The sequence below is a fragment of the Rhinoderma darwinii genome, chromosome 13 (genome assembly GCF_050947455.1).
Source record: "Rhinoderma darwinii isolate aRhiDar2 chromosome 13, aRhiDar2.hap1, whole genome shotgun sequence".
NCBI classification, from domain to species: Eukaryota; Metazoa; Chordata; class Amphibia; order Anura; family Rhinodermatidae; genus Rhinoderma; species Rhinoderma darwinii.
Genome location: NC_134699.1, coordinates 5,916,620 through 5,931,984, shown reverse-complemented (window position 1 = coordinate 5,931,984; position 15,365 = coordinate 5,916,620). Strand labels below are relative to the sequence as shown.

The following is a 15,365-nucleotide window of genomic DNA, read 5'->3' as shown; positions in this document are numbered from 1 at the left end:
TCAGTGTATAGATATATACAGTACATTACTATCAGTGTATAGATATATATACAGTACATTACTATCAGTGTATAGATATATACGGTACATTACTATCAGTGTATAGATATATATACAGTACATTACTATCAGTATATAGATATATATACAGTACATTACTATCAGTGTATAGATATATACAGTACATTACTATCAGTGTATAGATATATACGGTACATTACTATCAGTGTATAGATATATACGGTACATTACTATCAGTGTATAGATATATACGGTACATTACTATCAGTGTATAGATATATACGGTACATTACTATCAGTGTATAGATATATACGGTACATTACTATCAGTGTATAGATATATATACAGTACATTACTATCAGTGTATAGATATATACGGTACATTACTATCAGTGTATAGATATATATACAGTACATTACTATCAGTGTATAGATATATATACAGTACATTACTATCAGTGTATAGATATATATACAGTACATTACTATCAGTGTATAGATATATACGGTACATTACTATCAGTGTATAGATATATATACAGTACATTACTATCAGTGTATAGATATATATATACAGTACATTACTATCAGTATATAGATATATATACAGTACATTACTATCAGTATATAGATATATATCAGTGTATAGATATATACAGTACATTACTGTCAGTATATAGATATATACCAGTACATTACTATCAGTGTATAGATATATATACAGTACATTACTATCAGTGTATAGATATATACAGTACATTACTATCAGTGTATAGATATATATACGGTACATTACTATCAGTGTATAGATATATATACAGTACATTACTATCAGTGTATAGATATACAGTACATTACTATCAGTGTATAGATATATATACAGTACATTACTATCAGTGTATAGATATATACAGTACATTACTATCAGTGTATAGATATATACGGTACATTACTATCAGTGTATAGATATATACAGTACTATCAGTGTATAGATATATATGGTACATTACTATCAGTGTATAGATATATATACGGTACATTACTATCAGTGTATAGATATATATACGGTACATTACTATCAGTGTATAGATATATACAGTACATTACTATCAGTGTATAGATATATATACAGTACATTACTATCAGTGTATAGATATATATACGGTACATTACTATCAGTGTATAGATATATACAGTACATTACTATCAGTGTATAGATATATATACAGTACATTACTATTAGTGTATAGATATATATACGGTACATTACTATCAGTGTATAGATATATATACGGTACATTACTATCAGTGTATAGATATATACAGTACATTACTATCAGTGTATAGATATATATACAGTACATTACTATCAGTGTATAGATATATACGGTACATTACTATCAGTGTATAGATATATATACAGTACATTACTATCAGTGTATAGATATATATACAGTACATTACTATCAGTGTATAGATATATACAGTACTATCAGTGTATAGATATATATGGTACATTACTATCAGTGTATAGATATATATACAGTACATTACTATCAGTGTATAGATATATACAGTACATTACTATCAGTGTATAGATATATATACAGTACATTACTATCAGTGTATAGATATATACGGTACATTACTATCAGTGTATAGATATATATACAGTACATTACTATCAGTGTATAGATATATATACAGTACATTACTATCAGTGTATAGATATATACAGTACTATCAGTGTATAGATATATATGGTACATTACTATCAGTGTATAGATATATATACAGTACATTACTATCAGTGTATAGATATATACAGTACATTACTATCAGTGTATAGATATATATACAGTACATTACTATCAGTGTATAGATATATACGGTACATTACTATCAGTGTATAGATATATATACAGTACATTACTATCAGTGTATAGATATATATACAGTACATTACTATCAGTGTATAGATATATACAGTACTATCAGTGTATAGATATATATGGTACATTACTATCAGTGTATAGATATATATACAGTACATTACTATCAGTGTATAGATATATACAGTACTATCAGTGTATAGATATATATACAGTACATTACTATCAGTGTATAGATATATATACGGTACATTACTATCAGTATATAGATATATATACAGTACATTACTATCAGTGTATAGATATATATACACGGTACATTACTATCAGTGTATAGATATATATACAGTACATTACTATCAGTGTATAGATATATACAGTACATTACTATCAGTGTATAGATATATATACAGTACATTACTATCAGTGTATAGATATATACAGTACATTACTATCAGTGTATAGATATATATACAGTACATTACTGTCAGTGTATAGATATATATACAGTACATTACTATCAGTATATAGATATATATCAGTGTATAGATATATACAGTACATTACTGTCAGTATATAGATATATACCAGTACATTACTATCAGTGTATAGATATATATACAGTACATTAGTATCAGTGTATAGATATATATACAGTACATTACTATCAGTGTATAGATATATATACAGTACATTACTATCAGTATATAGATATATACAGTACATTACTATCAGTGTATAGATATATATACAGTACATTACTATCAGTGTATAGATATATACGGTACATTACTATCAGTGTATAGATATATACAGTACATTACTATCAGTGTATAGATATATATACAGTACATTACTATCAGTGTATAGATATATACGGTACATTACTATCAGTGTATAGATATATACAGTACATTACTATCAGTGTATAGATATATACAGTACTATCAGTGTATAGATATATATGGTACATTACTATCAGTGTATAGATATATATACAGTACATTACTATCAGTGTATAGATATATACAGTACATTACTATCAGTGTATAGATATATATACAGTACATTACTATCAGTGTATAGATATATACGGTACATTACTATCAGTGTATAGATATATATACAGTACATTACTATCAGTATATAGATATATATACAGTACATTACTATCAGTATATAGATATATATACAGTACATTACTATCAGTGTATAGATATATACAGTACATTACTATCAGTGTATAGATATATACGGTACATTACTATCAGTGTATAGATATATACGGTACATTACTATCAGTGTATAGATATATACGGTACATTACTATCAGTGTATAGATATATACGGTACATTACTATCAGTGTATAGATATATACGGTACATTACTATCAGTGTATAGATATATATACAGTACATTACTATCAGTGTATAGATATATACGGTACATTACTATCAGTGTATAGATATATACAGTACATTACTATCAGTGTATAGATATATATACAGTACATTACTATCAGTGTATAGATATATACGGTACATTACTATCAGTGTATAGATATATATACAGTACATTACTATCAGTGTATAGATATATACGGTACATTACTATCAGTGTATAGATATATACAGTACATTACTATCAGTGTATAGATATATATATACAGTACATTACTATCAGTATATAGATATATATACAGTACATTACTGTCAGTGTATAGATATATATACAGTACATTACTATCAGTATATAGATATATATCAGTGTATAGATATATACAGTACATTACTGTCAGTATATAGATATATACCAGTACATTACTATCAGTGTATAGATATATACAGTACATTACTATCAGTGTATAGATCTATATACGGTACATTACTATCAGTGTATAGATATATATACAGTACATTACTATCAGTGTATAGATATACAGTACATTACTATCAGTGTATAGATATATATACAGTACATTACTATCAGTGTATAGATATATACGGTACATTACTATCAGTGTATAGATATATACAGTACTATCAGTGTATAGATATATATGGTACATTACTATCAGTGTATAGATATATATACAGTACATTACTATCAGTGTATAGATATATATACAGTACATTACTATCAGCGTATAGATATATACGGTACATTACTATCAGTGTATAGATATATATACAGTACATTACTATCAGTGTATAGATATATATACAGTACATTACTATCAGTGTATAGATATATATACACGGTACATTACTATCAGTGTATAGATATATATACAGTACATTACTATCAGTGTATAGATATATATACAGTACATTACTATCAGTGTATAGATATATATACAGTACATTACTATCAGTGTATAGATATATATACAGTACATTACTATCAGTGTATAGATATATACGGTACATTACTATCAGTGTATAGATATATATACAGTACATTACTATCAGTGTATAGATATATACAGTACTATCAGTGTATAGATATATATGGTACATTACTATCAGTGTATAGATATATATACAGTACATTACTATCAGTGTATAGATATATACAGTACATTACTATCAGTGTATAGATATATATACAGTACATTACTATCAGTGTATAGATATATACGGTACATTACTATCAGTGTATAGATATATATACAGTACATTACTATCAGTGTATAGATATATATACAGTACATTACTATCAGTGTATAGATATATACAGTACTATCAGTGTATAGATATATATGGTACATTACTATCAGTGTATAGATATATATACAGTACATTACTATCAGTGTATAGATATATACCGTACATTACTATCAGTGTATAGATATATATACAGTACATTACTATCAGTGTATAGATATATATACGGTACATTACTATCAGTATATAGATATATATACAGTACATTACTATCAGTGTATAGATATATATACGGTACATTACTATCAGTAATGTACTGTATATATATCTATATACTGATAGTAATGTACCATATATATATCTATACACTGATAGTAATGTACTGTATATATCTATACACTGATAGTAATGTACTGTATATATATCTATACACTGATAGTAATGTACTGTATATATATCTATATACTATCAGTGTATAGATATATATACAGTACATTACTATCAGTGTATAGATATATACAGTACATTACTATCAGTGTATAGATATATATACAGTACATTACTATCAGTGTATAGATATATACGGTACATTACTATCAGTGTATAGATATATACAGTACATTACTATCAGTGTATAGATATACACGGTACATTACTATCAGTGTATAGATATATACAGTACATTACTATCAGTGTATAGATATATACAGTACATTACTATCAGTATATAGATATATATACAGTACATTACTATCAGTGTATAGATATATATACAGTACATTAAAGGTAAAAAAAAAAAAAATACAACAAAAAAATATTACAATAAATAAAAACATTTTTTTTTTTTTTTTACAATAAGCATTAAAATAAGACTGAATACACAGAATACGCACATATCCGGTATCGTCGTGACCGTAATAAATTTATAGCGCCATTTATGATGTTTACGCTGTTATAGAGTAACATAAAAACTGCTTCCTTTCATTTATTAATGTGCGGCACGAGGTATTAGGAATTCTGAACCTCCTCGTGCCTCTCAATAATAGTAATTAACCCCATCACGTACCTCACACATTAACCCAACGTTGTCCATTATGACTGAGGAACATGATGGGGTTAATTACTATTAATGTGAGGCACGTGGAGGTTAAAAATTCATCATCACACCTCGCGCCTCACATCAGATAATGGAAGTTTTTTTTTGCTGTTGGCAATAGTATCCTTTTGGTATTGAAGTATTGATTATGGAAAGGGAAAGACTTGTGGTTCAATTGAACAAATAGGAAATAAAATAATAATAAACAAAGATTATGAATATTTAAAATTATCCAATGTAGGTACAATTGTATTGCAGATGACCCCCAACCCTACACTATTAAAGGACACAATTTGCCTCATAAAATGTATTTTATTCAATGTTGCGATCTGTCTATATTATTACAGACACAAAATGACAAGAAATTGTAGGGTTTTAAGTTATGTCAAGCTGAGTTGCTCCCTCCCGCGGTGTGGAGGTTTTGACTCTGATAAGTGCTCGCAGCTCCTATACAAGGGAGGGAGTAACTTAGTTTGACATAACTTAAAGAGGCTCTGTCACCAGATTTTGCAGCCCCTATCGGCTATTGCATGTGATCGGCGCTGCAATGTAGATTACAGTAACGTTTTTATTTTTAAAAAACGAGCATTTTTGGCCAAGTTATGACCATTTTTGTATTTATGCAAATGAGGCTTGCAAAAGTCCAACTGGGCGTGTATTATGTACGTACAACGGGGCGTTTTTACTTCTTTGGGTATGTGCACACACACTAATTACGTCCGTAATTGACGGACGTATTTCGGCCGGAAGACCCGGACCGAACACAGTGCATACTTATGTACGACGCTAGGAGTCCCTGCCTCTCCGTGGAACTACTGTCCGGTACTGAAAACATGATTACAGTACGGGACAGTTGTCCTGCAGCGAGGCAGGGACTCCTAGCGGCTCCCTGCACTGTGTTCGGTCCGGGTCTTCCGGCCAAAATACGTCCGTCAATTACGGACGTAATTAGTGTGTGTGCACATACCCTTTTACTAGCTGGGCGTTCTGATGAGAAGTATCATCCACTTCTCTTCAGAACGCCCAGCTTCTGGCAGTGCAGACACAGCGTGTTCTCGAGAGATCACGCTGTGTCGTCACTCACAGGTCCTGCATCGTGTCAGACGAGCGAGGACACATCGGCACCAGAGGCTACAGATGATTCTGCAGCAGCATCAGCAGGTAAGTAGCTACATCGACTTACCTGCAAACGCCGATGCTGCTGCAGAATCAACTGAAGCCTCTGGTGCCGATGTGTCCTCGCTCGTCTGACACGATGCAGGACCTGTGAGTGACGTCACAGCGTGATCTGCCAGAAGCTGGGCGTTGTGAAGAGAAGTGGATGTTACTTCTCATCAGAACGCCCAGCTACCATAGTAAAAGTATTAAACACGCCCCGATGTACGCACATAATACACGCCCACTTGGACTTTTACTTTAAACACGCCCACTTGGACTTTTGCAAGCCTCATTTGCATAAATACAAAAATGGTCATAACTTGGCCAAAAATGCTCGTTTTTTAAAAATAAAAACGTTACTGTAATCTACATTGCAGCGCCGATCACATGCAATAGCAGATAGGGGTTGCAAAATCTGGTGACAGAGCCTCTTTAAAACCCTACAATTTATTGTCATTTTGTGTCTAATAATATAGACAGATCGCAACATTGAATAAAATCCATATTATGAGGCAAATTGTGTCCTTTAATAGTGTAGGGTTGGGGGTCATCTGCAATACAATACAATTGGACCTGCATTGGATAATTTTAAATATTCATAATTTTGTTTATCATTTCCTATTTGTTCAATTGAACCACAAGTCTTTCCTTTTCCATAATCAATACTTGTATAATACTGGTGGTGTATACACCTTTGTGGTTCCCATTACCCACTCTATACAATATAAATGAGAGGGTATTTGCAAAATCTCCTACTTCGTCGTTTTGGTATCGAGTATCGCAACACTACACCAAGTATCAGCATCGAAGCCCAAATCCTGGTATCGTGACAACCCTAATATAGAAGATATAATAGATAGATATAAAAATGTATGAACACAGACTCCACTTTGTGACTCTCTCACATACACATGATCAGTGGCGCCCTAGTAATAAATACACTACAAGTGTCTCTGTAACTGGGGGAGTACGTCTGTCCTCCATCCGCTGTGACCTCCCTTGTTTCTGGCTCCGGCTCGTGCTCTTACCTCCCCGGAGAGCTGCCTCATATTCTGCATGTCACAGACCACAGAGTCCGGGAGAGGAATAGAACAGCAGCGCAGCGCCATGATACCGAAGACCACGCCACGCCCCCGGAAAACATATCATGTGACCTCCAAACAGCCAGACACTAGAGGGCGCAGTCCTCCACACAATTGACCGTCCTGTTACAGCCCTGTTCTCCAGGCCCTGCTTATAGTGTCTACAGGTATAGAGTGCGGGGCGAAGGAGCTGTGATGGCCGCTCAGTGTCGCTCCTCAAAACTGTCAGCCATTTTATTGGTTTGTTATCCAAATATAAACGAGTCTCAACTATGAACAATAATAAAGTTATATATATTACTACACGATTACTAATAATACTGCAACCAGATATAAAATTACCACATGAGAAGTAATAATACTACAATATAATATTACCACATGAGGAGTAATAATACTACAATATAATATTACCACATGAGGAGTAATAATACTACAATATAATATTACCACATGAGGAGTAATAATACTGCAACCAGATATACAATTACCACATGAGGAGTAATAATACTGCAACCAGATATAAAATGACCACATGAGGAGTAATAATACTGCAACCAGATATACAATTACCACATGAGGAGTAATAATACTGCAACCAGATATAAAATTACCACATGAGAAGTAATAATACTACAATATAATATTACCACATGAGGAGTAATAATACTACATTATAATATTACCACATGAGGAATAATAATACTACACCCAGATATAATATTACCACATGAGGAGTAATAATACTACAATATAATATTACCACATGAGGAATAATAATACTACACTAAGATATAAAATTACCACATGAGGAATAATAATACTACGATATATAATATTACATGATAAGTAATAATACTGCAACCAGATATAATATTACCACATGAGGAGTAATAATACTGCAACCAGATATAAAATTACCACATGAGAAGTAATAATACTACAATATAATATTACCACATGAGGAGTAATAATACTGCAATATAATATTACCACATGAGGAATAATAATACTACACTAAGATATAAAATTACCACATGAGGAGTAATAATACTACAATATAATATTACCACATGAGGAGTAATAATACTACAATATATTACCACATGAGGAGTAATAATACTGCAACCAGATATAAAATTACTACAAGAGGAGTAATAATACTACACACAGATATAAAATGACCACATGAGGAGTAATAATACTGCAACCAGATATAATATTACCACATGAGGAGTAATAATACTGCAACCAGATATAAAATGACCACAAGAGGAGTAATAATACTGCAACCAGATATAATATTACCACATGAGGAGTAATAATACTGCAACCAGATATAAAATGACCACATGAGGAATAATAATACTACACCCAGATATAATATTACCACATGAGGAATAATAATACTAAACCCCGATATAATATTACCACATGAGGAATAATAATACTGCAACCAGATATAAAATTACCATATGAGAAGTAATAATACTACAATATAATATTACCACATGAGGAATAATAATACTACACCCAGATATAATATTACCACAAGAGGAGTGATAATACTGCAGCCAGATATAATATTACCACAAGAGGAGTAATAATACTTCAACCAGATATAAAATTACCACATGAGGAATAATAGTACTACACCCAGATATAATATTACCACATGAGGAATAATAATACTAAATCCCGATATAATATTACCACATGAGGAGTAATAATACTGCAGCCAGATATAAAATTACCACATGAGGAGTAATAATACTGCAACCGGATTTAAAATTACCAGATGATGAATAATAAAACTACACCCATATTTAATATTACCACAAGAGGAGCAACAATACTGAAGCCAGATATATTATTACCACAAGAGGAGTAATAATACCGCAGCCAGATATAAAATTACAACGAGAAATAATAATACTACACCCAGATGTAATATTACCACATGAGAAGTAATAATGCTACAGCCAGAAATAATATTACCAAACAAGGAGTAATAATATTGCCGCCAGATATATCACCACATGAGGAGTAATAATACTATATCCAGTTATATATCACCACAGGAGGAGTAATAATACTATATGCAGTTATATATCACCACATGAGGAGTAATAATACTATATCCAGTTATATATCACCACATGAGGAGTAATAATACTATATCCAGTTATATATCACCACATGAGGAGTAATAATACTATACACAGCTACATATCACATGAGGAGTAATAATATAAATGTAGTATTATTACTCTTCATGTGGTGATATAAAACTGTATATAGTATTATTACTCCTCTTGTGGTGATATATAACTGTATATAGTATTATTACTCCTCATGTGGTGATATATAACTGGATATAGTATTATTACTCCTCCTGTGGTGATATATAACTGGATATAGTATTATTACTCCTCATGTGGTGATATATAACTGGATATAGTATTATTACTCCTCATGTGGTGATATATAACTGTATATAGTATTATTACTCCTCATGTGGTGATATATAACTGTGTATAGTATTATTACTCCTCATGTGGTGATATATAACTGGATATAGTATTATTACTCCTCATGTGGTGATATATAACTGTATATAGTATTATTACTCCTCATGTGGTGATATATAACTGTATATAGTATTATTACTCCTCATGTGGTGATATATAACTGTATATAGTATTATTACTCCTCATGTGGTGATATATAACTGGATATAGTATTATTACTCCTCATGTGGTGATATATAACTGTATATAGTATTATTACTCCTCATGTGGTGATATATAACTGGATATAGTATTATTACTCCTCATGTGGTGATATATAACTGTATATAGTATTATTACTCCTCATGTGGTGATATATAACTGGATATAGTATTATTACTTCTCATGTGGTGATATATAACTGTGTATAGTATTATTACTCCTCATGTAGTGATATATAACTGTATATAGTATTATTACTCCTCATGTGGTGATATATAACTGTATATAGTATTATTACTCCTCATGTGGTGATATATAACCGTATATAGTATTATTACTCCTCATGTGGTGATATATAACTGGATATAGTATTATTACTCCTCATGTGGTGATATATAACTGTATATAGTATTATTACTCCTCATGTGGTGATATATAACTGGATATAGTATTATTACTCCTCATGTGGTGATATATAACTGTATATAGTATTATTACTCCTCATGTGGTGATATATAACTGGATATAGTATTATTACTTCTCATGTGGTGATATATAACTGTGTATAGTATTATTACTCCTCATGTAGTGATATATAACTGTATATAGTATTATTACTCCTCATGTGGTGATATATAACTGTATATAGTATTATTACTCCTCATGTGGTGATATATAACCGTATATAGTATTATTACTCCTCATGTGGTGATATATAACTGGATATAGTATTATTACTCCTCATGTGGTGATATATAACTGTATATAGTATTATTACTCCTCATGTGGTGATATATAACTGGATATAGTATTATTACTTCTCATGTGGTGATATATAACTGTGTATAGTATTATTACTCCTCATGTAGTGATATATAACTGTATATAGTATTATTACTCCTCATGTGGTGATATATAACTGTATATAGTATTATTACTCCTCATGTGGTGATATATAACCGTATATAGTATTATTACTCCTCATGTGGTGATATATAACTGGATATAGTATTATTACTCCTCATGTGGTGATATATAACTGTATATAGTATTATTACTCCTCATGTGGTGATATATAACTGGATATAGTATTATTACTCCTCATGTGGTGGTATATAACTGTATATAGTATTATTACTCCTCATGTGGTGATATATAACTGGATATAGTATTATTACTTCTCATGTGGTGATATATAACTGTGTATAGTATTATTACTCCTCATGTAGTGATATATAACTGTATATAGTATTATTACTCCTCATGTGGTGATATATAACTGTATATAGTATTATTACTCCTCATGTGGTGATATATAACTGTGTATAGTATTATTACTCCTCATGTGGTGATATATAACTGTGTATAGTATTATTACTCCTCATGTGGTGATATATAACTGGATATAGTATTATTACTCCTCATGTGGTGATATATAACTGGATATAGTATTATTACTCCTCATGTGGTGATATATAACTGTGTATAGTATTATTACTCCTCATGTGGTGATATATAACTGTGTATAGTATTATTACTCCTCATGTGGTGATATATAACTGGATATAGTATTATTACTCCTCATGTGGTGATATATAACTGTGTATAGTATTATTACTCCTCATGTGGTGATATATAACTGTGTATAGTATTATTACTCCTCATGTGGTGATATATAACTGTATATAGTATTATTACTCCTCATGTGGTGATATATAACTGGATATAGTATTATTACTCCTCATGTGGTGATATATAACTGTATATAGTATTATTACTCCTCATGTGGTGATATATAACTGGATATAGTATTATTACTTCTCATGTGGTGATATATAACTGTGTATAGTATTATTACTCCTCATGTAGTGATATATAACTGTATATAGTATTATTACTCCTCATGTGGTGATATATAACTGTATATAGTATTATTACTCCTCATGTGGTGATATATAACTGTGTATAGTATTATTACTCCTCATGTGGTGATATATAACTGTGTATAGTATTATTACTCCTCATGTGGTGATATATAACTGGATATAGTATTATTACTCCTCATGTGGTGATATATAACTGTATATAGTATTATTACTCCTCATGTGGTGATATATAACTGTGTATAGTATTATTACTCCTCATGTGGTGATATATAACTGTGTATAGTATTATTACTCCTCATGTGGTGATATATAACTGGATATAGTATTATTACTCCTCATGTGGTGATATATAACTGTGTATAGTATTATTACTCCTCATGTGGTGATATATAACTGTGTATAGTATTATTACTCCTCATGTGGTGATATATAACTGTATATAGTATTATTACTCCTCATGTGGTGATATATAACTGGATATAGTATTATTACTCCTCATGTGGTGATATATAACTGTATATAGTATTATTACTCCTCATGTGGTGATATATAACTGGATATAGTATTATTACTTCTCATGTGGTGATATATAACTGTGTATAGTATTATTACTCCTCATGTAGTGATATATAACTGTATATAGTATTATTACTCCTCATGTGGTGATATATAACTGTATATAGTATTATTACTCCTCATGTGGTGATATATAACCGTATATAGTATTATTACTCCTCATGTGGTGATATATAACTGGATATAGTATTATTACTCCTCATGTGGTGATATATAACTGTATATAGTATTATTACTCCTCATGTGGTGATATATAACTGGATATAGTATTATTACTCCTCATGTGGTGATATATAACTGTATATAGTATTATTACTCCTCATGTGGTGATATATAACTGGATATAGTATTATTACTTCTCATGTGGTGATATATAACTGTGTATAGTATTATTACTCCTCATGTGGTGATATATAACTATGTATAGTATTATTACTCCTCATGTGGTGATATATAACTGTATATAGTATTATTACTCCTCATGTGGTGATATATAACTGTGTATAGTGTTGTTACTCCTCATGTGGTGATATATAACTGTGTATAGTATTATTACTCCTCATGTGGTGATATATAACTGGATATAGTATTATTACTCCTCATGTGGTGATATATAACTGTATATAGTATTATTACTCATGTGGTGATATATAACTGTGTATAGTATTATTACTCCTCATGTGGTGATATATAACTGTATATAGTATTATTACTCCTCCTGTGGTGATATATAGCTGGATATAGTATTATTACTCCTCATGTGGTGATATATAACTGTATATAGTATTATTCCTCCTCATGTGGTGATATATAACTGTGTATAATATTATTCCTCCTCATGTGGTGATATATAAGTGTGTATAGTATTATTACTCCTCATGTGGTGATATATAACTGCATATAGTATTATTACTCCTCATGTGGTGATATATAACTGTGTATAGTGTTGTTACTCCTCATGTGGTGATATATAACTGTATATAGTATTATTACTCCTCATGTGGTGATATATAACTGTGTATAGTGTTGTTACTCCTCATGTGGTGATATATAACTGTATATAGTATTATTACTCCTCATGTGGTGATATATAACTGTATATAGTATTATTACTCCTCATGTGGTGATATATAACTGGATATAGTATTATTACTCCTCATGTGGTCATATATAACTGGATATAGTATTATTACTCCTCATGTGGTGATATATAACTGTGTGTAGTATTATTACTCCTCATGTGGTGATATATAACTGTGTATAGTATTATTAATCCTCCTGTGGTGATATATAACTGGATATAGTATTATTACGCCTCATGTGGTGATATATAACTGGATATAGTATTATTACTCCTCATGTGGTGATATATAACTGGATATAGTATTATTACTCCTCATGTGGTGATATATAACTGGATATAGTATTATTACTTCTCATGTGGTGATATATAACTGTGTATAGTATTATTACTCCTCATGTGGTGATATATAACTGTATATAGTATTATTACTCCTCATGTGGTGATATATAACTGTGTATAGTATTATTACTCCTCATGTGGTGATATATAACTGTATATAGTATTATTACTCCTCATGTGGTGATATATAACTGTGTATTGTGTTGTTACTCCTCATGTGGTGATATATAACTGTATATAGTATTATTACTCCTCATGTGGTGATATATAACTGTGTATAGTGTTGTTACTCCTCATGTGGTGATATATAACTGTATATAGTATTATTACTCCTCGTGTGGTGATATATAACTGTATATAGTATTATTACTCCTCATGTGGTGATATATAACTGGATATAGTATTATTACTCCTCATGTGGTGATATATAACTGTATATAGTATTATTACTCCTCATGTGGTGATATATAACTGTGTATAGTATTATTACTCCTCATGTGGTGATATATAACTGTATATAGTATTATTACTCCTCATGTGGTGATATATAACTGTGTATAGTATTATTACTCCTCATGTGGTGATATATAACTGTATATAGTATTATTACTCCTCATGTGGTGATATATAGCTGTGTATAGTATTATTACTCCTCAAGTGGTGATATATAACTGTCTATAGTATTATTACTCCTCATGTGGTGATATATAACTGTGTATAGTATTATTACTCCTCATGTGGTGATATATAACCGTATATAGTATTATTACTCCTGTGGTGATATATAACTGTGTATAGTATTATTACTCCTCATGTGGTGATATATAACTG

The 15,365-nt window shown here is 30.4% G+C and overlaps 2 protein-coding genes across 3 annotated transcripts in view; one reads left to right on the top strand and one right to left on the bottom strand.

The window, feature by feature from the left end:
- COMMD7 (COMM domain containing 7) overlaps positions 1 to 15,365 on the bottom strand; it is a 74,363-nt gene that overhangs the window by 17,655 nt on the left and 41,343 nt on the right. Inside the window, exon 1 of one of the 2 annotated variants that reach the window (XM_075846077.1) lies at positions 7,864 to 7,988. The exons of the other annotated variant lie outside the window; for it this stretch is intronic. Coding sequence (XP_075702192.1) covers positions 7,864 to 7,944 — 81 coding nt within the window. The 5' untranslated portion in view covers positions 7,945 to 7,988. Of the gene's footprint in view, positions 1 to 7,863; positions 7,989 to 15,365 lie in introns of those variants that run through there. 2 annotated transcript variants of the gene reach the window in all.
- MAPRE1 (microtubule associated protein RP/EB family member 1) overlaps positions 8,138 to 15,365 on the top strand; it is a 65,453-nt gene continuing 58,225 nt past the window's right edge. The window contains exon 1 of the mRNA XM_075846076.1: positions 8,138 to 8,157. The gene's annotated coding sequence lies outside the window, so the exon portion shown is untranslated. The remainder of the gene's footprint in view (positions 8,158 to 15,365) is intronic.